The sequence below is a fragment of the Pelodiscus sinensis genome, chromosome 3 (assembly GCF_052426305.1).
Source record: "Pelodiscus sinensis isolate ZL-2025 chromosome 3, ASM5242630v1, whole genome shotgun sequence".
In the NCBI taxonomy this organism is placed as follows: Eukaryota; Metazoa; Chordata; order Testudines; family Trionychidae; genus Pelodiscus; species Pelodiscus sinensis.
Genome location: NC_143054.1, coordinates 145923535 through 145950419, shown reverse-complemented (window position 1 = coordinate 145950419; position 26885 = coordinate 145923535). Strand labels below are relative to the sequence as shown.

The 26885-nt window shown below is 46.1% G+C and overlaps 1 protein-coding gene and 1 long non-coding RNA gene across 3 annotated transcripts in view; one reads left to right on the top strand and one right to left on the bottom strand.

Moving 5' to 3' along the window:
- The window catches only part of KIF6 (kinesin family member 6), a 380441-nt gene that overhangs the window by 25557 nt on the left and 327999 nt on the right, over positions 1-26885 (top strand). For both annotated transcript variants that reach the window (XM_075925091.2, XM_075925090.2), the window contains exon 4: positions 14732-14879. In XM_075925091.2, the coding sequence (XP_075781206.2) occupies positions 14732-14879 (148 nt within the window). The remainder of the gene's footprint in view (positions 1-14731; positions 14880-26885) is intronic.
- LOC102445920 (uncharacterized) lies at positions 17604-25492 on the bottom strand. Its single transcript, XR_331127.5, has 3 exons — positions 25366-25492; positions 20335-20563; positions 17604-17962 (listed from the first exon to the last, which is right to left on the bottom strand). It is a non-coding gene; the product is annotated as an uncharacterized LOC102445920 (long non-coding RNA).

The following is a 26885-nucleotide window of genomic DNA, read 5'->3' as shown; positions in this document are numbered from 1 at the left end:
TGTTTGGTTGGATGAACAGAGCATCTTTTTCAGTAAAATCCCATGTTTCTGTCAGTGTTCATGGTTGAACTTGTATATTTTAGATAACTTGTTGAAATAAACAGAAATATTGTTACACCTCCTTTTCAGGAAAATTGTGATCAGTTTCTAAAGAAACCCATGTGTGCAGTAAGCTCTTGAAATAAAACAGTGCTGTTATATGTAAGTTTGGGAGTTAGACATATCTCTGAAATGTGAGGTATCAGAAAATTAGATTTATGCCACAATTCTGGCAAAGATATTAAGAGAAAATGTCATGTTGATGTATTTTGTTTATTTTAATTAAAAGGAACTTGTATCAGTACTCCACATTAGAAAGGATATTTAAATTACTGGGCTTCTCCAAAGGCAAATCTTTTTTCAAAATTGCTTTCCCAGGGTATGTCTACACAAGCCACCCTAGTTTGAACTAGGGTGGCTAATGTAATCATTCAAACTTGCAAATGAAGCCCGGGATTAAAATATCCCAGGCTTTATTTGTATGTTCCCAGGTGCTGCCATTTTTAAATGCCCGGTAGTTCAAACTCCCTGCTCACAACTACACGCGGCATGGGCTAGGCAGTTCGAATTAAAACTCCTAATTTGAACTACCGTTACTTCGCCTCTAGCCCTTCCCAGGGAGCCCTGGTGGCCACTCTGGGCACAACCAGATGGTATCATGAGCTTTCGTGGGTACAACCCACATCTTCAGATGAATAGAGAATTAAAAGTCCAGATCCAAAAATAAATAGGGGATGGAGGAGGGGAAGAAAGGGAAAAAATAGTGAATTAGGGTATGTCTACACAGCAAAGTTATTTCGAAATAACAGCCCTTATTTCGAAATAACTTTCCTAGCGTCTACACAGCCAAACTGCTATTTCGAAATAAATTTGAAATAACAGAGTGCTTATTTCGAATTTGGTAAACCTCATTCTATGAGGAATAATGCCAAATTCGAAATAGCTATTTCAAAATAAGTGCTGTGTAGACACTTATTTTGAAATAGGTGGCCTCCAGCCTTCCCAGGGTGCCCTGGTAGCCACTCCAGCCTCAACCAAGAACACTTCTCTCCCTCCTCCCCCTCCCCAGAGCCCTTAAAGGGATAGACTCCAAGCCACTGGCAACCAGCCCTCCACCACTCCCCAGGAGCAGTCTCCCAGCTCCCAGGAGCCTGCCAGGGACCGGAGAAGGCTGGCGCCTTCCTGTTCCAGGGTGGAGATCATGGACCTTATTCAGGTTTGGAGGGGATGCCCCCAACGTCCATGATCTCCGCACTAGACGCCTGGCCACCAAAGGCCATACGTGAACTCAGGAGCAGGTTTGCATAACAATCAAGTTGGTCCGGCGATACCCCCAACCCTGAGCCTTGAGCTTTCCCTCCCCCTTCTTCTCCTTGCTTCCCCCTTCCAGCTCCCTCCTCCAAGGTTTCCCCCACCCCTCTCTGACCCTCTCGTCTCCCCTCTCCCTCTTTTCCCCAGTCTCACCAGAGTTTCATTCCCTCCCCTCCAGTTTTGTTGAATAAAGAAAGTTTGTGTTCATAAAAATATGTGTATTTTATTTGACATCAAGAAGGGGGACTAGGGAGGGTAAGTGGAAGGACGTGAGGGAGGAATGAGGCACAAGACCCCGGTGTGGGAGACCAGGGAAGCTCTGAGGGCTCCTCAGGGTGCAAGCTCTTCCGCAGGGCCTCCTGAATACTGACAGCCTCCCGATGGACCTCCTGGATGGCAGCCTGCAGCAAGTGCAGCCAGGCTCGCAGCAACGCGTCCAGGAGAAGCACTAGAGTGCCCAGGAGCAGCTCTGGCTCCATGTTGCAGAGTGCTGTGGTGTCCCGAGTGAGGGCAACCAGAGCATGTGGAAACAAAATGCTTTGCTGTCCCTTATCCAGGTAGACAAGCAAGCAGGGAAACCTGAGACCTGGCTGTCTGGGGGGGAGGGGGGTCCCTTTACACACAGACCTCAGATAACCTCAAGCAGCGGCCCCGCACAATAAGTCCTGACCTGGTGCACTGCTGGAAATGGTTCCGGCCAGCCTTAAACGCAATTCAGAGTCCACTCAGTGTGGATGGGCTATTTCGAAATAGCAAAATGCTATTTTGAAATGCATTTTGTGTGTAGCTGCATTATTTTGAAATAAGCTATTTCAAAAAAACTATTTTGAAATAAGATATTTTGAAATAACACTGTAGTGTAGACATACCCTTAGGGTATGTCTACACTACCCTCCTAGTTCGAACTAGGAGGGTAATGTAGGCATACCGCACTTGCAAATGAAGCCCGGGATTTGAATTTCCCGGGCTTCATTTGCATAAGCCGGGCGCCGCCATTTTTAAATCCCGGCTCGTTTGAACCCCGTGCCGCACGGCTACACGCAGCACGGACTACGTAGTTCGGACTAGGTTTCCTAGTCCGAACTACCGTTACTCCTCGTGGAATGAGGAGTAACTGTAGTTCGGACTAGGAAGCCTAGTCCGAACTACCTAGTTCGAGCCCCGTGTAGCCGCGCGGCACGGGGTTCGAACGAGCGGGGATTTTAAAATGGCGGCGCCCCGCTTATGCAAATGAAGCCCGGGAAATTCAAATCCCGGGCTTCATTTGCAAGTGCGGTATGCCTACATTACCCTCCTAGTTCGAACTAGGAGGGTAGTGTAGACATACCCTTAGAGTGTTCAAGTTACAAGAAGCTGATAGAGGAGATGCAAATTGTTCTTAAGTATCCATTGTTTAGTATGGGTACTTAAGAACATATGGACCCATGGGAAAGAGACCTTTTAAGAATTTCACAGGGATTTCACTAAATAATGGGTGAGGAAGATGAGGTTACTCCCCTTCCTGTAACTGACGTTCTTGAAGATGAGTGTCCCTGGGGGTGCTCCACTACCCTCCCTGCTTCCCCTCTACGTTGGGTTGGGAAAAAAAGAAGCTGTTTTCCTATGTCGGGTTCCAGGTAGACAAGGAATTGAAGGGAGAGTGGTCGCGCATGTGAGATGGTACCGGGGAGGGCCTGCGCGTACCGCATGCCGTGCATGCAGCCCCAATGCACTGTTATCAAAAATCCACTCTGAGATGCTTATCTCAAAGAACATTAGTTACAGGAAGGTGAGTTACCTCCTCCCTTCCACTCTGGCACAACGAATGCAGAAGTTGGAGGCCTTGCATCTACAGGCTCTGGTACAAAAACTTCCCCCTACAAAATCCTAATACCCAGATTCTGGGGGATCCACTGCCACCACCAAAGTAATTCCAAGAAAACCAGGGAAGAGATCACTTCGGAAATCCCCTCCCTACAGTAAAACTCTCTCCCCCTCCCCACCCCAACCTCCCTTTTGCTTAGAGTTGAGAAAACAGAAGGAATCTATGGACAACAATGGACTCTGCCTTTTAACTAGGCACTGAGATCTAAGAACACAACAATCAACCAATACTGGTTAATTAAAAAAAAACAATCTTTTATTATCAAAACAAAACTACAGTTGCAAGCATAGTAAATTGGCTAGATGGAAAGAGCCACCATTTGATATAAAGGAGGCCCCTGACTTGCAACCACCTGAGTGCTGACCCCTCGCACTTACAATCATTTTTGTAAGTGCAGAAAGGGCCAAAAACCTCCAACTTACAACCACATTCACAACGGCGCACAGCGCCTATCATAAATGCGAGATCGAGTCACAACGCTTCTTGTAGATACTCAGAAAACCCCTGGGCTGTAAGACTTAGTTACAAAAGAGAAAAAAAAACAATTAGCAAGCTCAGACATGATTTCCAAACCTCCAGACAAGGAAAACAATAAACCTTGATGGACTATTTCAACTTTTCCCTAGTTACACATTTTAAGAAGTCCGTTCTTGGAGAGAGAAGTGTCTCTCATCTCCCTCAATACCTGGGAGAAACTGCTCTGATCTCAAACAAGAAGAGAGAGAGAAAACCCCTCTTTTCCAATTTGAATTTCTTACCTGCATTGTTATTGGCTGACTGCCCGACACCTTGGCTAGGTGCAGGAAGTTAACCCCTTAGTTACCGGGTGATGGTCAGCACTTCTGATTATGACAGCTACTAAGTCAGAGATGGAGATTTGTCCATAGCCATGCTGGCGGTCTGTGTCAGAGCTGGGACTAGAAGTCATAAGCTCTTGGTTTCTTGTCCTGTCTTTAGGTCACTAGACAATGCTTCCTGGGACCTCAGTGAGCATAAACATCAATATGATTATTAATTTCATTAATTTTGATCCTGATCCCAGGTATGTGTCCATAATTTGTCACCTGCCTTGGAAAAACTGTAAGTTTAGTTGTGCACAGTACAATGAAGATAGTCTCCCCATTTTATACTGAAAAATGTTGCTGACTCATTTTGTCAAATCAAAGAAGAACTGCTGTGATTCCAAAAGTCATCAGTAGATGCTTATACGGTTAATCAGATGGCAAGGATGTAATTTCATTAATATAATGTAACAAGAAAAATAGCTTCACTTGTAAAAGAGGAAAGTGATTAGTGAAGAAATGGTCTCACATTCCTGTGACTTAACAGATTGAGTGACAGGATGATATAGACATGTGCCTGTGTTAAAATAATTACTGGGGATTAAGAGGTAATTTGGTTACAACTCAGGCTGCTAATCTAGTAAAATGGCTATGTTCATGCTAACAATATCCCCTCTTGAATTGTTTTATTGGTACTATTTTTTTCAAAGTCTTTTATCCATGATGGATATTTGTTACTATTTTTAGCAATTTTGGAATGTTGGATGACATGAACTCTTTACAGATGAGTTGTTTAAAGAACGTGTGTGTGTGTGTGTGTGTGTGTGTATATAGATGCCCATTCAAGGATTAGGACCACACTGTGATGACCTTTTACAAACATTGGATGTTTACCTAAAAGCTATGCTCTGGGAAATATTTTGAGGACCTTCTATGGTCTGTGTTATACAGGAGGCCATTCTGGATGATCACAATGCTCCCTTTTGGCCTATGAATCTATACATAAATAAGAAAATCCTTGACCCAGAGTGTTAAGTCCAGAATAATGACAAGAAATGAATACTGTAACATATTCTAAATGAGATCATAAAAAGAGACATTTAAGTAGTTTGTGTTTAGCAGTAGGAGCAAAATCTAATTAATGCTTCATTTATTTGCTGAATAATTGTTATAAAATCCTTTGCCATGACCACTGTCAGTATTTATTTAGTTGAATTAAATAGGGGCCAAAACTTCACATAGGAAAAGTTCCCATTGAAATCAGTGTGAACTTTGCTTGACTGTGGACTGCTGGATTTGGTTCTTATTGAATGAAACAATGTTTTTTTTTCTTATATAGTTCAAAAGAAATATGCTTCTCAATTCTATAAATAAATGCTGTTACATTAAATACTAGCCCATAAGTAAAATGTATCTCATAAAACAGGTTTCGGAGAAGTATGTTAACATTTTCTTTGTAAATGTGTAAGCCCTGACTTTCAGTGGTTACATATTTACACACAAGGAGTCAGATGGGAGTCAGTACTACTACCTTGCCCCATGCACTGCTGCCTCTGTAAGAAGCAGTTTGCTCTGTGAGAACTACATGCGCAGAGAGCTGGCTTGAAACCTGGCTCTGTATGTGTACCAGTTCCTGCCTCCCTCCCTTCCCCTGCTGCCTCTGACATTGAGGCTATGTATAGACTTCAGGCTTCTTTCAGAAGAAGCTTTTCCAGAAAAGATCTTCTGAAAAATCTTCTTCTGAAAGAGAGCGTCCACACTGCAAAAGTTCATCAAAAAAATAATCTGCTTTTTCAAAAGATAGCATCCACATTGAATGCGCTATCTCGCATTTAAGCTGTGATTACTATGGACGGAGTGGCCACCAGAGCACCTGTGCTTTTTCCTTTTTCCTTTTCTTTTGAAAGAGCTCCCTCTTCCCTGTCCACAAACACATGCCTTTTTCCGAAAGAGCTCTTTCGCAAAAAGACTTCTTCCTCGTAGAAAAAGGTTCACCAATGTTGGAAAACCCCCTCTGTTCTTTCAGTTTTCTTTTGAAAGAATGTGATTGCAGGGTGGACATAAGTGAAGTTTTTTCTGAAAAAACTCTGCAGTGTAGACATATCCAGAGACAGCGGGGGGAGAGAGGTGCATGTAACCATGCAAGTTAACCGATGAACGCTATGCCATAATAAAATTGTTAGTCTTTAAGGTGCCACCGTACTCCTTGTTGGTTTCCACCATACTCCTTGTTGTTTTTTCTTATAAAACAGATTGCTTGAGAATAGGAGAAATTACAAATTAGAATATATTTAAGTTATCCCATTTTACAAATTTTAATTCTCTGTAGACTCTAGTTCTAAACTTGATATTTATTATTAAGGAAAGATGTCCCTCCAAAAACTTGGAAAATCACAAACAGTAGTAATTTTGGCTATGTCTAGACTGAAAGCCTCTTTCGAAAGAGGCTTTTTCGAAAAAGCGCGTCTAGACTGCAAACAGTACTTTCGAAAAAGCAAGCCGCTTTTTCGAAAGAAAGCAGCGAGTGAGTCTGGATGCTCTCTTTCTAAAAAGCCCTGTTTGCAGTCAAGAACACCTTTTTTCGAAAGAGCACTTTCGAAAAACGGCGTTCTTCCTCGTGCAATGAGGTTTACCACCATCAAAAGAAAAGCCACGTTCTTTCGATTTAATTTCGAAAGAACGCGGCTACAGTCTAGACGCAGGTGAAGTTTTTTCGAAAAAAGGCTACTTTTTTCAAAAAAAACCTGAGTCTGGACACACAGTTTATGAAAGCATACTGGAGACAGATCTCTTCAGCAACATCCTGGCCAATCTGCCTGGAATTAGTCCAGCAGGTTCTGAACATGAAGTCTTGCAACATTTCATAAACTCACAAAGATCATTTCAGCAAGACCTCTTCTCTTGGATAATGTATCCTTGATGTGTTTTGTTTGAAGTAGTTAAGAGGCAATTCATTGAATGAAACATCTCTTTAACCATGCCAAAGCTCAACTGCCTGAGAGAAAAACCTGCAAGATTTACTGGTGTTTTGATGCCGCTTTGAAATTTAGAATGTTTGGGTGTAACTTTGAAGAAATACTACATATGTGGCATCACATATGACTATTTCAAAATCTAAACGAGATTTCAATTAGTAACCAGGCCAGTCTTTTTAGTTAAAGATTAATTATTTGGACAGAGCTTAGAGGGCTATATTTAATGCAAGGAGATGCACATTACTAGCTTCCTGCAAAATGGGATGTTTGCTCCAAGTAAGGTCTGTTAGTGTTTCCCTGCTGTTTTCCCTTGATGTTTCTACTGCTTTTGGAGACAGCTTTTATTTGTGGCTGAGGTCTTCAGGAGGCCGTCTGGTGGAAGACTCTAAGGCTGCATTTCTCAAACTCTGGGTCCCAACCCCCCAGGTGGTCACAGTATCACAGTGTTTGAGAACCCCTGCTCTAAGGAAATGTATCTAGGCTGTACCTCCTTCCCAAATAGCACCATCAAATTTTTGGGCTGTAGTGACCATTCCCAAAAGGACTAAATATTTCAACACCTAATTTTTAGGTGCTTTGCCACCAAGTAGAATTCCCAGCTCCTAAGTTAACCCATTTAGACTGCGTACACAGACCTTCTGACTCAGGTCTGCAGATTGACCTACATAACTCTTTATAAGCTATAGTTGCTGAAAAAAAGAGTTTAGCATTCCTGAATCTAAAGCTTTTATAATCTGTTTTGTCAAATGCAGACTGTTGAGTTATAGTTCAATTGGCTATATGAATATTGTAGTTAAAAGTAGGCTGAACACTTAATCCACTTTCTAATTTTAACTACTTTTGGGTGATTGTTTCCAGTAAACAGTCCATTTTACAGTAAAGTGAAAATACAAAGTAATGACCATAATATCTAACTTGGGTATTTATATATTGTCATTCACCATAGGGTATAGGACATAATATCTGTATACTGTAGATACCAGAGTATTTGTTTTCTAGGAATAGTCTCAGGCAGTTTACACAATCTGAAATGAAGTTAAAAATTACAAAAATAAGTCTTTATTCAAAACAAACTTGGACAAATAAAATATATAACTAATATCAAATAAAATCAATACAGACTTAAAGGTATACATGAAATTAAAAAAAGAAAAGCATAATACATATATCAATGTACTCACATATATGTATTATCTGGGAGGTCTGGGTAAGTAACCAAAACTTACTGTTATACCTCAGACATTCCCTGTTCAAGGTCTTATTCAGCAAAAAGTATGAGTCTCTGCTGGTAGTGAAAGGAACATTTGCCATGTATGAATAAAAAAGGCATTAACCATATTTTCATATACAAATAGTTCCATCAAACTATCACCTTATCAGTAATGAAATCCAGATCACTATAGATAAAGGGTATGTTCTTTGTTGCATTAAAACTATCTCTTTGCAAACAAAACCAAGACCAGAAACATTCACATACATATTCTCATATACTCTAAATTAATCAAATTTGTTAATAAAAAATGTCTCAGTTGATCATGGAAGTGGGATGACACATCTCCATCTGTTTTTCACAGCATATAGCAATATCACTGTTACCATGATTGTCCAGTGCTTAGCCAAAATCAGTTTATGGATGAAGAACAGCTGGCTGAAGTTACATTCAAATATAACAGATTATGCTAAGCTCTCATGCAGCAATGTCCATGAGTAATGTGCTCTGCCATATACAGTTAACTAGGAGACTTTGTGCTTGTATTGGACTCTTGGATTCATAACTGACCTAAACTCTCACATTATAGTGTCCACATGTTCTGTCATCTGCATTTACCTAGGAGAATGCATCTTAACTTTTCAAAAGGTGATCCAGCCTTATTAGTATGAACCTTGACTACCTCTTAGTGGGATAACTGCAGTGCACTCTGAGCATGAATTAGTTACTCAAGGGTAAATTACAATTACAGAGCTCAGCAGTGCATCTTCACAACAACAGATGATTCTAGAATTACGCAAGACCTATTGTCACCTCACTACACTGAACCCCCATGAAATACTGGGTCAAATTCAAGTCTCAGTCCTTATCTTCAAGATTTTTAATGGCCTGGGTCCAGATTCACCTCAAAGATTGCCTAAAGTTCCAGATTGAGGACTGTGAGAGGGTGATCCCTTGATGCGGCCTCGGACGTGGCCAGGCCAAGCTCCCGGGGTTCCCTCCCTTGGTTTATTCTAGCCCTATCGGTGCGGTGTCCCCGGCATAGGGCAACCAATGGCCCTGTTGGAGCCCCCAAACCAGATGGGCACAGTGACAACCTCCACCCTTGCTCCAGCAGGGCTAACACCCAGGGTCCTCAGTCTGGTCCCTTGTATGGCTTTTCGTCTCGCTCGCTCTCTCTGGAGTGCTGCCTCCTGTAGCCTGGCTCCCGTACCGGCCGGTGCAGGATGGGGTCTCACCTATTGTTCTCCTGCAGTGTAGGGGGATCCGGGCCCACCCTCACTCACAGGTCCCAGCCCAGGGCCCTGAGGACAGGGTCAGCGCAGTCCCTGCCTGGCTGGTGGGGGATCCTTCCTTAGCACAGCCCTGCCCTTGGCCACTTCCTACCCCTCCTGCTCCTCACTTACAGCCATACTGGGGCTATGGGTCCATCCTCGGTGCTCCTCAGACCTGTCCCCCCCATCTCCGGTCCGCTTTCTCCCCTGCTCTGGAGTTCCGGTATGCTTTTCATCCTTCCGCCATCCCTGCTCTTTGTGTAGTGCGGGGTGCTGTCGGCGAGGGCAGCCCCTCCTTCTACACCGGGCGGGCCGCTGTGCCCTCGTTCAATCCCGTCTCCTCCCAGCTGTGCCGAGCAGGTGGCACAACAGGTCTTGCACATCTCCCGTCAGGCGAACCAGGTTGCGGCGGGTTCCGAGGTCCCTCAGAACACCAGCGCCCCGTCACAAGGACCATCATCAGTAACTCTACTCTTATGGCACAATAAAAGTATCTGTCATAAAGCTAATTTTTGTTTATGCAGTGTGGAGGGTAGGTCCCACTTCTGGGCCCCATAACCCTGTTCAGTCCACTAACTCAGACTTAAGTACAGCAGTGTGGGTCCTGCTTCTCCTTGTTGGCATTTGGGCTTCTGTCCTTCGGTTAAAAGGGCATTGAGTCTGGTGCCCCTGTTCAGCCTGGGCTGGGTAACCAGTCCTTCCCAGCTACAGGCTGGGCTCTCAGGCTGCTTGGGTAAAGAAGTCCAAACCCTCCTGGTAGGTCCCCCTCACCTACACTGTTATCTCTGGCAACCTTGCTGTTCTCTCTTTCAGCTTTTCTGATTCTTCTCTTATCAGTTATGGCTTCTCTCCACCTCGCTCCAAACTCCTCTCTATCTGTCATTCCCAGTCCCTCTTCCACTCCCTTCCCCCTTGGCTTTTTAAAAGTCCCCTTTAGCTGCCTGGAGCCAAATTACCTGGCCCTTAATTGTTTTGTCACAGCCCTGCCCAGCTGCTTCCATTCCGCCCTTAATATTCTCAGGCTAGCTGCTCCTGACTGCTCTGAAGTATCCTTCTCTCCTTCTGTCTAGCCCTTTAACCTCCCCTGTCATGATCTTTAGGTGGAGAGAGAGGGCCACTTCTCTGGAGCCCTATAGCTCTGCCTCCACCTGAGTGTAGCGGGCTGTTGGTCTGGGTCTGAGGTCCTGACACCTGATGCAGTGAAGGGCGAGATGCAAAACTTCTTGGAAGACATCTGTGGCTCCAAGAACATAGTGGCTCTCATCCTTCAGCGCTGGGAAGATTTCCATCTCGTCCTCCAGACCGTAAGAGCCATTTTGGGGGAGGGTAAAGGGACTGGGCAGTGGGAGGCTGAAGCCTACCAGCGGATCCGCGGCTTCCGTGACACCCTGCTCATGTTTGGATATGGTCACGGTTTGCTGCGGGGCCCAATGGGTGCTGCCAGTACTCCTGCCAGTGAGGATCTTCCCCAGCCCTCTCAATGCCCTCATTCGTCCTTGCCATTCTGAACACCCAGAGCTGCAGGCTGGGTCTCCACAAGTGTCAGGTATTCTCCTTCCTTCGGGAAGGGGGTACTCTGTCATCTTCCTGCAGGAGACCCTCACTGCTCCAGCTCTGGTGTCTGAAGTGGGGGGACAGGGTCTACTTCAGCCACCTGTCAGCCTGTTAATTCGGGTTGGTGACCCTGTTCTCCCTGAACCTGCAGCCCGAGGTGCTGGTGACTACCGAGGTTGTGCAGGACTGCCAAGGTTGTGCAGGGCTCCCTGCTGCACCTCCGGGTCCGGGTGGAGGGGCTGACATTAAATCTCATTAACATCTACGCCCCGACATCTGGCCTGGAAAGGCTCCACTTCTACCAGCAGGCGTCTGCCTTACTCAGCTCTCTGGATCCTCACGAGTGCCTTGTCCTGGGTGGGGATTTCAATTGCTCCCTTGAGGAACGGGACCACACGGGAAGCGAGCAGTACCCAGCCACTACAGGTGTCCTCAGGGAGATGATAGACCAACACTCCCTGGTGAACATTTGGCGTGACCTCCACCCGGATGAGGATGCAGCATTTACCTTTTCCAGGTAGAGGGTCAACAGTTGTTTCACTCCCGGTTGGACCACATTTATTGCTTTCGTCATCATCTATTTCAGGCCCACTCTTCCAGCATTCAGCATTTGGTGGCCGTGATGGCCTCTCTTTCCTCGGAGAGGCTGGGGCTGGTTTACTGGCATTTCAACAACAGCTTGCTGGAGGATGTGGGCTTTTTAGCGTCCTTCTGGGAGTTCTGGCTGGCCTGGCATTGGCAGCAGTGTGCCTTTTCTTCGGCACGGCAGTGGTGGGATGTGGGGAAAGTGTGCATGTAGCTCTTCTGTCGCGACTACACCCAGGGAGCCAGCCAGCAGAAGATAGAGCAGTTGGAGCAGGAGGTTTTAGAGCTAGAGATGTGGCTTGACACCGGCCCCAGAGACCCATCCCTCTGCGGATCGTGCTAGGAGAAGCAGGAGGAACTCCAGGCCCTCGATGACCTTTAGGCCTGGGGTACCTTTGTTCGTTCTCGCATCCACCTCCTCCAGGAGATGGATTGCAACTCCTGCTTCTTCTACACCCTGAAGAAAAAGAGGGGGGGGGGGCAAAAATAATCTGCCTTCTGGTAGAGGATGGCACCCCCCTCATGGATCTGTTGGAGATGCGTGAGAGGGCTCGTGCCTTCTATGCCTCCCTTTTCTCCCCAGATCCAACTGACACCGACACCTGCAGAGTTCTCTGGAATGAACTCCTGACTGTCAGCATGGGCCACCAGGACCAGCTAGAGTTGCTCCTCTCTCTGGCTGAGTTCTCAGAAGCCCTCCATCTCAACAAGTCCCTGGGCATGGCCGGGCCCAGCATCTGGGCTGAGTCCTTGGAGAGCAGGGTCCTCCCTGTATCGTGCAGGCAAGCCGTGCTCATCTTGCTGCCCAAGAAGGGGAACCTTCACGGTCTGAGGAATTGGCGTCCCATCTCACTCCTTGGCATAGACTATAAAATCATTGCCAAAGCCATCTCACAGAGATTCAAGTCCGTGCTGGCAGACATGGTCCATCCAGACCAGACCTATCATAGAATCATAGAATCATAGGACTGGAAGGGACCTCGAGAGGTCATCGAGTCCAGCCCCCCGCCCTCAAGGCAGGACCAAGCTCTGTCTACACCACCCCTGACAGATGTCTATCTAACATGTTCTTAAATATCTCCAGAGAGGGAGATTCCACCACCTCCCTTGGCAATTTATTCCAATATTTGACCACCCTGACAGTTAGGAATTTTTTCCTAATGTCCAATCTAAACCTCCCTTGCTGCACTTTAAGCCCATTACTCCTTGTCCTGTCCTCAGAAACCAAGAGGAACAAATTTTCTCCTTCCTCCTTGTGACACCCTTTTAGATATTTGAAAACCACTATCATGTCCCCCCTTAATTTTCTTTTTTCCAAACTAAACAAGCCCAGTTCATGAAGCCTGGCTTCATAGGTCATGTTCTCTAGACCTTTAATCATTCATGTTGCGCTTCTCTTCCAATTTCTCCACATCATTCTTGAAATGTGGTGCCCAGAACTGGACACAGTACTCCAGCTGAGGCCTAACTAGTGCAGAGTAGAGCGGCACCATCCTAGGCCATACCATCTTCGACAACCTTTATTTGGTCCAGGATCTCCAAGAGCTGGGGTATAGGGATGGTCTGTCATTTGCCCTCCTGTCCTTGGATCAGGAGGTGTTCGACCGGATGGATCACTGGTATCTCCTGGGCACTCTGCAGGGCTTTTGGCTTCGGGTCTGACTTTGTGAGGTTTCTCCACGTGCTGTACGCTTCCACAGAGTGTTTGGTCAAGCTCAACTGGACCCTGACTTCACGGGTCAGCTTTGGGAAGGGAGTGCATCAAGGCTATCCGCTGTCAAGTCAGCTGTATACTCTGGCCATCAGTTTTCATTCCAATTGCAAACTTGTCCTACTTTTCCTCATAAAAATAAATAGCATAAGCGATTTTTTAAAATCCACATGCAGTTGACTTCCTAGAAAAAGGAAGAGAAAAAGAGAGACTGACACATGACTGCTGCTAGTCCTGTCACAATGCACTTCTGGAAGGTACTAGGATAGGTTGGTGAGTGGTACAGTATAAGAACCAGAGTAGAATATAATCCATGAACTGTTTTCTAATTCTTTATTGTTTCCACAAAATTTTGTACATATTTACTTTTCCTAAAAGATTGTTCATACTGGAAACAAAGGACCATTTAGTGCTCTGTATGGGAGATACCACAATTATGAGAATTATCAAAAATATTAATGGATTTGACACTGAATTTCAATTTATGGGATTTCCTATACATTGTTCAGTTGTGGAGAAGGTGGGCAGTAAGCTTGGCCTTCCAAATATGTGGATGTTGTAGGAGTATGAGTAAAATCCATGGATCTCAGGCTACCTTTGAAAGACGGAGATGGAATGGATGGTTTGATGGATGGAATACTTCATTTCCTCCACACTATATTATGCTCTTTCTGCCCTTTCAGGATAGCACAAAGGGTACGTCTACACTTGAACTGTAGTTTGAACTAGGGATGCAAATGCAGGCGACCGAAATTGCTAATGAAGCGGGGATTTAAATATCCCGTGCTTCATTAGCATAATCTCGCCTGTGCACTATTCCGATCTCCAGCTGATTCGAACCAGGAAGTGTGCTCTGGGCCGTGGTAGTTTGAATCAAACCCCTTAGTTCGAACTAACATTACTCCACAAGAGGACAGTTGGCTTTTTGGCTTCTCTGTTGAGACTGTCAACAAGACTAACAGGGATGGTTGTGAATCACAAAAAATCACACACTTTTCTACTAGAAAATAGACTGGGGCCATCAAACTCATTTAACACAGGTTATTGGACAACTATCAGATGCTGTCTAATTTAGTCATCACCAACTGACTGGATTAAAGAAGGGTTGGGTTAGAGATTAAATGTTCTCTATAGCCCTCTACTTTTTTAACGTAAACACTAAAAGTCTGTATATAATAATAAACTTTGTTAGAATTTAATGGTAATGCTAATTTAATTATAGAATGAGTCAAAACATCATTGCTTTTTAAGTTAATGAAAATCTTGAAACTCCATCTGATCTAAAATGTGTTTTACCCTGCTCCAAATGCACACCAAAGACAATTGAAACATTTGGCATTGGATCAGGGTTTGGATGAAGCTGTAAGAGATAACCATGGGAGAGGTACTGTATGCCACATGTGTATCTATTTCTTCCTTTTTTTAGTGCTCTAGCAGGATATAATGGCACTATCTTTGCATATGGACAGACGGGCAGTGGCAAGACTTTTACCATCACTGGGGGAGCAGAACGTTATAGTGATCGAGGCATCATTCCTAGGACTCTGTCTTACATTTTTCAGCAGTTGGAGAAGGTACAGATCTTTGTCATTTTATTTTTTAAAAAAAATCTGATTTACTAGTACTGCATTGAATCATAAGAAACAGTCTTAGTGGTAATGTTATAATAAATCCTGGCTTAAATGTATCAAAGGAAAGAAAATGACTACTTGAGGTGAAATCAAGCCTTACACTGTATAACCTTACAATAAAGTCATCATGAGTGGTTGATGACCAGGTTGTTCCCAGGTATTGAAAAATAGTGGACACCATTGGAATTAGTTCAGTTTCTTATTTTTTTAGAGCACCACACTCAGACTTGCCTAGAGTGGTGTTTGATCAAATATTTGGCTGTGTGATGCCTATACTAGGTGTTGCAATGCATAGGTGAAGTATTAGAATTATTTGTAATCCCATATAACCTTAGGTCAAGAAGAGTAATAAAAGGTGGACCATTAATCATTTGAACCACCTTGCTTTTTGTATGTTTCAATAAAGCTCATAAAATTAATTTCTTCTTCGAGAGTTGTCCCCGTGGGTGATCCACATTAGGTCGGTGCACTGCCGACAAGCCACAGAGTGGAGATTTTGTAGCAGTGTCCCTGGGGCCGCGCATGCGCGCACCAGCAGCCGCGCGCTGTTAGGCTACAGGCATCGTGCTTGCGCGAGCCCCCTCCCCCCCACTCCTCAGTTCCTTCTCTACTGCCTCCAGCTACAGACAGACTCAGCAGTGCTCCCTCGCTTCTTCGCCTCTACATGATCATACTTCTCTAAAACCAGTTAAATTCATTATAGTAGTTAGTTAATGAGTTTAAATAGTTAGTTAATTAATTAATTAGTTAAAAAAAATCTAGATTAGTATAAGGGTTTTTATTTCTCCCAGTTAATCCCTTCTTGCAGTCCCTGACTGGTTCCACTGGCATGCCTGGCTCACCAGGGTTTAAGCTCTGCACCTCATGTAAAGAACCTATCCGATATCAGATGGTTACTCACAATGCATCCGCTGCCTCAGAGAGCAGCATATCTCTCAGAAATGCCCTCATTGGACATAGCTAAAACTGTGGGTGTGGAAAGATAGAGACCGCCGCCTCAAGTTATTTTTATTGGAAAACTTTCTTAGACCAGCCTGTGACTCTGGCCAGCAACCCGAGAAACAAACAGCAGGGATGCAAGAGCCTCCTCAGCACCACAAGGGGCTACGGCATTGAAGCAGCCATCTCTCTCACAGTTGGTGCCAAGAGCAGTGGCGGCACCATACCTCAGCACGAATGACACCACTGGTGTCTCTGGAGCCCTCAGTACAGAAAAGCAATGGGCATGCACTAACTCACACTCCGAGGTGACAGGCTTTAAGTTGCCTGCCTCATTAGGTGCAGCACCATCTGGCAATGATACAACTGATGCGGCATGAGAGCGCAGTGCCAATCACGTTAACAGATGCCTTACCTACCACCACAGAGGCGCCTGATGCGGCACAACTGCCTTTGGCACCGAGGCATGATTCAGCGCCTCAGATAGAAGTGCCTCCCATGACAGCACCTGTTGGGCATTACACCCAACACAGACATTTATTAGTCTCATCCACTTTTAACTCACCATTTTTACAAGCTGAGTACTCTCCCGCTATGTTCATATCACAGAGATCACTCTGGGTATGTCTACACTGCAGAGTTTTCCTGGAAAAATGGGAGTTTTCCTGGAAAAACTACACTTACGTCCACACTGTTATTACATTCTTTCGACAGAAAGCTTTTTTGGAAAAAGGCGTGTGTGGACATAGAAGAGAGTGTTTTTTTCGAAAGAAGAGGCCTCCAGGAAAAAGCACAGGTGCCCTCGTGACCTCTCTGTCCACAGTAATCACAACTGAATGCAAGGCAGCATCAAAACAAAAGCAGCTCGCTTTTTCGTTGTGCTTTTGCTGTGTAGATCTCTCTTTCAAAAAAAGTTTTTCCGGAAGATTTCTTCCGGAAAAGGTTCTTCCGAAAGAAGCTTGCAGTCTAGACGTAGCCTCTCTCAGAAAAGAATTTCATCCAAATGTGATGATGTCTTCTTTAGGGGAATTTCACCAGAGAATGCTCCTCACACAGCTCAGAGTATTTACTCTTCCAGATTTGGGAATATGCCTCCGTATTATGGCAATCCCTGGGTACCTCTACCAGAGCCTTACCTCTGTTGGCAATACTGGAACAAATGGCAATATTATCAGAAACACCAGCATGGCCAGAAATGACACAAAGTGCAACACCCCACCTCCAAACAAATACAAGAAGGGGACACACCCACACAGGAGGCAGCACCTCCTCCTGACCAAAATGACACCCCCAAGTAGAGGGAGGGTCTCTGGCCCTAGCTTCAACTACTTTAGATGACTCTGCACATTTACAAGACTTTTTTAAACGTGTAGCTGCTGAATTAAACATTCCTATTCAAGACGTGGAAAATCAGCACAAGCTAACAACATTAGTTCGAACCAAAGAGTTTGATTTGAACTAATGCGTCCCAGAGCGCACTTCCTGGTTCAAATTAGTTGGCGAGCAGAATAACACATGGGCGAGATTATGCTAATGAAGCACGGGATATTTAAATCCCTGCTTCATTAGCAATTTCAGTCAGCTACATTTGCATCCCTAGTCCGAACTAGGGAGCAAGTGTAGACATACTCTTTGTGTCCGTACCCCCTCCCACCCTCCTTCCCCTCCCTTTTTCAGGAACCACTCAAAGAAGATCCTTCTTCTACAAGAATTAGAGCATGTCTTACACATAGGGTTGATTGAACCCATCCCCCCACAATTTAGGGGCAAGGGATTCTACTCCCATTACTTCTTGATTAAAAAAAGGTCGTGTGGTTGGAGGCCTTCCATCTTAGACCTTTGAGCCCTCAATAAATTCATTCAGAAACAAACATTCAAGATGGTAATGCTTGCTACCATATTATCAGCATTGGAACAGGATGATTGGTTCTCATCCCTCAACTTTTCACATTACCATCCACCTTGCTCACAGAAGTTTTCTTTGTTTCGTTGTAGATTCTCAACACTACCAATACAAGGTGCTTCCATTTGGACTCTCTGCGGCCCTGAGGATCTTTTCAAAGGTTCTGGCAATTGTCACAGCGTATCTGAGGAAACAAAGAGTTATCATATTTCCTTACCTAGACTACTGCCTCCTCAAGTCGCGCTCACACATTGATTTCTGCCGTTTTCTGTTAGTCACAAGACACCTATTCCGACACCTCAGCCGCCTTCAGGTAAATGAAACCAAATCAACGGTCTCTCCTACACAGAAGATACAGTTCATAGGAGCATGCCTCAGCTCGACAGTGGCCACTGCATCCGTACCTACAGACTGTTTTCAAAAAATCGTGGCCTTGATAAATACCATACAATCCGGCCCCTTCATAACAGCACTTGAATGCCTTTGACTGTTGGAGCATGCAACTTCATAGTCAACAAAGTGTGCCTGCACATGAGATGTTTACAGAGCTTTCTGGGACAGGTGTACAAACTCAATGTACATCTGCTATCCAAATCCCTAGCCCTCCCAGAGATAGTAAAGGAATCCTTACGTTGGTGGATAAGCCCATGGAACCTTTGTTCTGGAATCTCCTTCCATCCACCAGAACCATCCATGCATCTTCACCTACGACATCATACCTGCCTGGGCCTGTGGTCCAGCACTGACAAGAACTTGCACATAAATGTCCTAGAACTGCATGCACTCAGGAATGCATGGGTCATATACCTCCCATTCATTGCCCACACGTCAAACTGTATATAGACAATAAATCATCAGGGCGGAGCCCCGATCTCAAGGGGTCTTTGCCCAGAGACCATAGCACTTTGGAACTGGTGCCTGAAATACAATACAATTATCACCACAGTGCATCTTCCAGGCACCCTGAATACAAAGGCAGATGCACTCAGCAGAGCTCTTCCATCCAAATACGACTTGCAAATGAACCCACACATATTGGAGGACATTTTCTGCCTCTGGGGTCACCCAACCATAGACCTGTTTGCCATGTAATCCAACAAGAAATGCCCCCTATTCTGTTCCAAGGTGGGCATAAGCAAGGGATCAAAGGGAGATACCTTCCTCATTGCATGGACATCCCACCTACCCTATGCCTTCTCTCCTATACCCCTATTGAACAGAGTTGTTCACAAGATAAGGAGGGACAAGGCCCTCCTCATATTTATAGCTCCAGCATGGCCATGCCAGTCATGATTCATCTTCCTAGTGGTAATGTCTCGTGCCCCACCAATCCACCTACCTTGCATTGAAAATCTTCTGCACCTGGGCTCCTATGATGACCAACTGAACCTCCACTCACTACACCTGGAGCTGTGGCTCCTGGATGGTTCTCTGACCTAGAGTTGACTTGCTCACAAGTACAAACGGTCCTTCTACACAGTAGGGCGCAGAGCACCCACAAGACTTACCTTCAGAAATGGAAAAGATTCTCGATGTGATATGTATATCACCAGCTGGTTCCTTCAACATCCTCCTTACCTACCATCCTCGACTATCTTCTGCACCTTAAACAAGTGGGCCTTGCAATAAGCTCCATTAAATTTCACCTTGCTGCTATGTTCCACTCTAAGATAGACAACTCGTCCATATTTGCTCATCCACTCACCAAGAGGTTCTTAAAGGGCCAGTAGGCACTTTATCTAGATATCGATCCACCAATGCAACTGTGGAACCTGCATTTGGTATTGAATGCTCTAACTAGGCCGCCTTTTGAACTAATGGCGACCACCTCCTTATTACACTTGTCCATGAAAATTGTTTTCCTCATAGCTATTATCTCGACCAGATAGGTAGGAGAGATCGCAGCCCTAATGGTGGATCCCCCAGACACCACCTTTTTTAAAGACAAGGTTACTTTACATACCCATCCCAAATTTCTCCCCAAAGTACTCTCATCCTTCCACATCAACCAGACAGTACACCTTCACACCTTATTTTCCAAACCACATGCCAACTTTTTCGAGATGAAAATGCATACCCTTGACCTGCGCAGAGTGCTCTCTCTTTACCCGCAGAGAACAAAACTGTTCTGGTCATTTCCCAGACTATTTGTTTCAATAGCAAACCACAACAAGGGCCAGGCTGTCTCATCACATAGACTCTCCCACTGGATCTCCGATTGCATCAAGCTTTGCTACGCACAGTCAGACTTGCTGTCTCCAGATAGCTTAACGGCACATTCAGCCAGAGCCATAGCTACTTCGGTAGCATTCCTCCACAAAGTACCCATAACAGACATCTGCACAACTGCTACATGGTCCTCCGACCACACATTTGCAAAGCACTACGCACTTATGCAGGGACCTCTTTCCAAACTGAAACTAGCTAAGGCCGTTCTTTCCACCGCTTTTCTGCCAGATCCAAAGTCCCTACCTCCCTAAAGAGAAATATCTTTGTAGTCTCCTAATGTGGCACACCTAAAGGGGCATCTCTCTCGAAGAAGAGGAGGTTACTCACCTCAATAGTAACTGACATTCTTCTTCGGGTAGTGTTCCCGTAGGTGCTCCGCTTCAGGTGTTGGGCCACATCCCGGCACCGCAGGTTGGAAAGTTGTTAGCCATGGTTCGGCCAGCCCACGCATGCACGGGGTATGGGTTGTTCACGTGCTTCTGAGCATGCACGGGATCTGGCTCCCGCCAGTTCCTCCTAACCGTCCACAGGTGGCAGGCGGAGCGAACTTTCTCTCCTCCGGTCAGAGAAGAAAATTTGTTAAAATTTACAGTTAGCCAAGTAATTAGTTAGTTAATTAATAGTTATTAGTAAATTAGCTAAAGTTGAGTATCAGAGGGGTAGCCGTGTTAGTCTGAATCTGCAAAAGCGGCGAGGAGTCCTGTGGCACCTCATAGACTAACTGAAGTGTAGGAGCATAAGCTTTCGTGGGTAAATACCCACTTCGTCGCATGCATCTGACGAAGTGGGTCTTTGCCCACAAAAGCTTACGCTCCTACACTTCAGTTAGTCTATAAGCTGCCACAGGACTCCTCGCCGCTTTAGTTACAGTTATCGTTCCATATTCCAGTTTAAAAAAAAATTCTGTCAGAATGCCGGGGTCATCTGGTTTTAAAAAGTGCACTCAGTGCTGCGATGCAATGTCTGCGTCCAATGGGCACTCCATGTGCATAAAATGTCTGGGAGAGGGGCATATACCCCAGAAATGCCCACATTGCACAAAGCTCATGGCCCGTGCCAGGCACAACCACGAAATGTACCTAAAGTTACTCTTATTCAACAAAGCCCTCCTGCCACCTCAGCAGGAAAAGCTGGATGTGCCACTACCCGCGGCTCCACCGCGAGGTACAAAATCGTCTTCCCAATCCTCTACTTCGCGCCGGAGCGTTGATGACAGACCAGGGACCTCTGGCGCGTGGCCATCCAGACACGGGGAGCGGCATAAGAGCCAGTGCACCTCGGAGCCTAGCCTTTCCCGCCACAGGGAACGATCTTCTGCGGCTGTATCTCTAAAACCTGAGTCGGCCCCGGCTCCATTGAAAGACAATCTACAGATACCAGTTTCTGGACCTGTTTCAGACATTCCGAGACCGGTGCCCATATCGGCATTGACTGCTACAGCACCGGCTGCCTCGGCACCGGCTGCCTTGGCACCGGCAGCACAGGCGCCGGCAGCCACGGCACCATGAATGCTGGCTCAGACTCTCCCACCCACATCAACGCTGACGGCACCGCATGGTCCTATGGCACTGTCTGCTTCTGTGGCACTACTGGCACCGTCTCCCTCTTCTTCATCTGCAGCACCGGCGGCCCCAACACGGCGCGTACGCAGAGAGTACCCTTCATACTGGCCAACTCCATCACCACTGGGACCGTCGCGTAGCAGATCTTCCACTCCATCTGATCACAGCATATCGGTGCCAAGTATCTCCCACCAGAGCTCAAGTCCTTCCCCAGTGCGCAGAAAGGCTACAGGAAAGGCAAAGCGCATAAGAACGCCATCACTTAGCCCTGAACCACCGGAGATGCTTACCCATCTGCAGTCTCCAGCTTCGGTCTTTTCTGTGCCGTTGCATCAGGAATCCCACATTACTACTGTCTCTCATTGTGGACGTTCACTGCGGCACTTGATATTACCTCATAGATATAACAGGGATTCGGGATCACCGTCCTACGCCTTTCATCGATCTTGCTCTTCCAGGTCGCTTACGAGATCATCTTATTTGAGACACCGTTACAAATACAGAAGATCATGTTCACGAAGATACTCTTCCAGACATCACTACGATGAGTGCTGCCATCAGCCCCATTACCATCGATGCTTCTCATTGGACCATTCATCCTCCAGGTCCCCACGCCATTATTACTCCCGATCCTGCAGTAGATCCAGACTGCCAATACCGCCACCTGATCCGGTGCGTCCACCCCGCCATTGGGAGATGTCCTGATCACTCCAGCTCAACCAGAACCACCAAAAGTACCAATTTTGGAACAGTTCCAACCGCAAGCTAGTTCCCCAACAGATATGTCCTTGTCATCACCCAATGATGTGGTCTTTCTGGATGATTCTTCCCCCACTGACGATATCCGTCAGTTTCACGACCTCTTCAAGAGGGTGGCAGAATCACAGGATCTACATCTTACTGAAGTCCAACAAAAACAGCATCATCTCCTCAAGAATCTACACTGGTCCCAGAAAGCCAAAATGGCCTTGCCTTTTGATGAGGCAATTTTAGAGATTGCCGATGACATTTGGCAGATGCCCGCATCTGTGCAACCCACCCATAAGAAGTTTGACAAAAAGTATTTTGTTCCTCCAAAAGGTACGGAATTCCTATTCACCCATCTCCAGCCAAACTCACTGGTTGTTGACGCTGCATAACAAAAAACCAAAATACCCCAGCATAGAAATGCAGCCACAGACAAGGAAGCCAAATGCCTTAATCTCTTTGGGAGAAATGTTTATTCTTCTGCCACCCTTATCCTTAGGAGGGCGAATTAAGTGGCACACCTATCGAACCACAGCTTTGATAACTTGCTAAAGTGGTAATGGCTCTACAACATTTACCTGATGACACGCGACAATTGATGAAGTCTGTGATACAGGAGGGCTACGTAGCCTCAACAACAGCCCTGCAAATTGCCCTGGACATTGCTGACGCAGCCGCACATGCCACACTGACATCAATCATTATGAGGAGATCGTCATGGCTGCCATTAGCCTCAGTCCCCAAGGACTTGCAGGGCAAAGTGGAGGACTTACCCTTCAACAGGCAGAGCCTATTTGCCGAGAAGACTGACCAAGTCCTACACTCCGGGAAAGACTCCAGGACAACGTTAAGGACCTGAGGGATGTATATGCCCCCATATTGCCATAGACGTTACACGCCTTACTTTAGACAAAGACCCTTCTCTTACACTGGTCCCAGATACAGACAACAGGACCAGCAACAACAGCAAAGAGGCAGACCTCACCCTCAAAAACGCAGGGTGCCGTCTAACAGGGGTTCTAACCCCCAGAACAACCAGCAGCAGGTTTGACGGCCAGATCGAGGGACTGTGCAACATCCCCCGTACCTACCCTCCGGAAGTGCACAAACTGTTTCCCCATCATCTCAGACCTTTTCAGCGCAGATGGGCATCCATTACCACAGACGAATGGGTACTAGAAATAGTAGCATCAGGATACTCCATACCCCTCCTCTCTCTCCCCCCTACCACCCTCTCAAACCCGTCCCTTTTCAGGGACCCATCTCATGACAGTCTTCTAATGCGAGAAGTCGAGAGACTTATGGAGATAGGGATGGTAGAGAGGGTACCCGACCAGTTTCAAGGCAAGGGTTTCTACTCCAGATACTTTCTCATGGAAAAGAAGTCGGGTGGATGGAGACCCATCCTCGATCTGCGCAACCTCAACAGATATCTAAGGAAACAGAAGTTCAAAATGGTGACCCTCGTTTCCATACTTCCAGCACTAACTACAGGGGATTGGTTCACATACTTTGATCTACAAGACACCTATTTTCATGTCACAATCCATCCAGCCCACAGACGTTCTCTCAGGTTTGTCACAGGCACACAACATTTCCAGTACAAAGTCCTCCCATTCAGACTGTCCTCAGCACCAAGGGTCTTCTCCAAGACCCTGTCGGTAGTGGCCGTATATCTACACCGACATGGTATAATGATCTTCCTGTATTTGGATGATTGCCTCATCAAAGCACAATCCGTGCAACCGAGCTAACAAAGATGTTGTTTGCAGACTTAGGACTCGTCCTCAATCTGACAAAGTGGTCGCTCACACCTCTAAGATAGCTCGTGTTCATTGGTGCACATTTAGATTCTATCATGGCCAAAGCCTATCTGCCCGTACAGCGATTCCACAGGATACGGACTCTTATTCAAACTCTTACAATCAGCCCGAAGGTCCCGATAATTGCTTGTCTTCAACTGCTGGGGCACATGGCCTCCACCACTTACATAGTATGACATGCAAGGCTACGTCTCAGGCCCTTGCAACAGTGGTTGGCTTTGGTGTACTGCCCAGGCAACCAGGACACCCACAGACTGGTCCAGGTTCCGCTGACAGTCAAGCGACCTCTCAAGTGATGGATGTTACCGGTCAACTTGCTCACCGGGGTCCCTTTCCACCATCCTCAGCTGACGGTGCAGATTACATCAGATGTGTCTCATAGGTTGTAGAGCACATTGCGAGGGCGAATTTGCTCAAGACCAATGGAGCACACAGGAATCTCTCCAGCACATCAACCTACTGGAACTCCGGGCAGTATTCAATACCTGCAAAGCCTTCCTCACACGGATTTGAGGACAAACAGCTCAAATACTTACTGACAATACCACCACAATGTATTATATCAACCGCCAAGGCGGAGCGCGTTCCAGATCCCTGCGTGCAGAGGCCATAAAACTGTGGAATTGGTGTATAACCCACAGTATCACCATTATCAGCATATATCTTTCAGGCAAACAGAATACACTTGCAGATGCTCTGAACAGACATGTCTTTCCCCAACGTGAGTGGGAGATCGACCAGGAATTAATTCAATGCATATTCCAACAGTGGGGACGCTCCACTATAGACCTCTTTGCAACACATTGGAACAAGAAATGTCCACAGTATTGTTCCAGAGTAGGCTTGGGACCAGGTTCCCTCAGGGATGCATTCCTTCTGAACTGAGGTCATCACCTTTTCTTTGTCTTTCCCCCAATTCCGCTTGTACCGAAAGTGTTGGAGAAGATTACCCTTGCTCGAGCTATAGTGATACTTATAGCACCGTTCTGGCCCAGACAAACATGGCTTCCTATGCTGCTACAAATGTCCATACAAGCCACATACTATCTACCGAAATAACCCAATCTACTCACACAACCCGATTTTTCGATTCCACAGGCACAGATCGACAGGTTGCACCTCACTGCGTGGTTCCTAAATGGTTCCACAGTACAGAGGTCCTCTGCTCTCAAGAGGTCAGGCATATCCTGCTCTATAGCAGGCGGGACTCCACCCGCAGAACTTACCTTTACAAATGGCGTCGATTCCATGCTTGGTATGTAGACAGTCATTGTGACGCAGAGTCCATTCCGATCCACCGCATCTTGGATTACTCACTGCACCTACATCACACGGGGCTGGCAGTCTCCTTGATTAAAGTGCACCTCTTAGCAATCTCTGCGCTTAGAAAACCACAGAAGGATTATCAGTAATGTCTCACCCACTTGTAAAACGCTTCCTGAAAGGACTGGAAAATCTACATCCTCCACACAGGACACTTACTGCACTTTGGGACTTGGAACTTGTACTCAGTATGCTTACTTACTCACCCTTCGTACCCTCAGCTACCTGTGACATAAAATTACTTACCATGAAACTGGCCTTTCTCTTGGCCATAACTTCGGCCCAAAGGGTAGGAGAGCTGGCAACACTCTCTGCCAACCCTCCATACACACTATTTACAAACACGGGAGTAATCCTTCGGCCTCACCCATCATTTTTACCGAGTTCCACATTAATGAGCTGATCATACTCCCCATATTCTGCCCCAAGCCACACCCATTGTCCCACGAGGCCCACTTGCACACACTTGATGTCCGCAGGGTGTTGGCTTTTTACTTAGAAAGGACTAGTCCTTTCCATCAGACGCAATGCCTCCTTTTGTGTTCCGACGAAAGAACAAAGGGACAATCACTGTCGTGACAATGCATTTCCAAATTAATTGTGAACTGCATTACAAAGTGCTATAATTAAAGAAACAAGCCTACTCCAAGCTCACTCGCAGCCCACTCGACTAGAGCAACAGCATCATCGCTCGCGTTCCTTAGGGCGTTCTGATGCAGGACATTCGTCGTACGGCCAAATGGTCATCAGACATGACATTTGCTAAGCATTACACTATCGATGCAATTGCTCGAGACTCTGCAGTAGCCTCTGCTGTACTATCCACAGCAAGAAAGCAGTAACTCCAATCCCACCTCCATATGCACAGCTACTGCTCTGAATTCATCTGAAGTGGAGCACCTACAGGGACACTACCCGAAGAAGAAGAGGAAGTTACTCACCCTGTGCAGTAATGACGTTTCTTTGAGGTGTGTTTCCCGTAGGTGCTCCACGACCCGCCCTTCTCCCCTCTTCGGAGTTTCCTGCTATGTTTTTCAGGAATGATCCGATTAGGAGGAACTGGCGGGAGCTGGATACCGCGCATGCTCAGAAGTGCGTGAACAACATGCATCCCGTGCGTGCGTGGGCCGGCCGAACCACGGCTAATAACTCTCCGATCTGCGGTGCTGGGACAGGGCCTGACACCTGAAGTGGAGCACCTATGGGGACACACACCTCGAAGAAATGTCGTTATTGCACAGGGTGAGTAACTTCCTCTTCTTCGAGATGAGTGTCCCCATGGGTGTGCCACAACCGTCCCTTCCTCTCTTCTGCTTCGGGATCCTGGCCTTCCCAAGCCATCATTTCGGGGGAGAGAAGGAATTGAGGAGTGGGGGAGTGGAGCGGGAGGAGGCTCACGCATGCTGATGCCTGCAGCCTAACA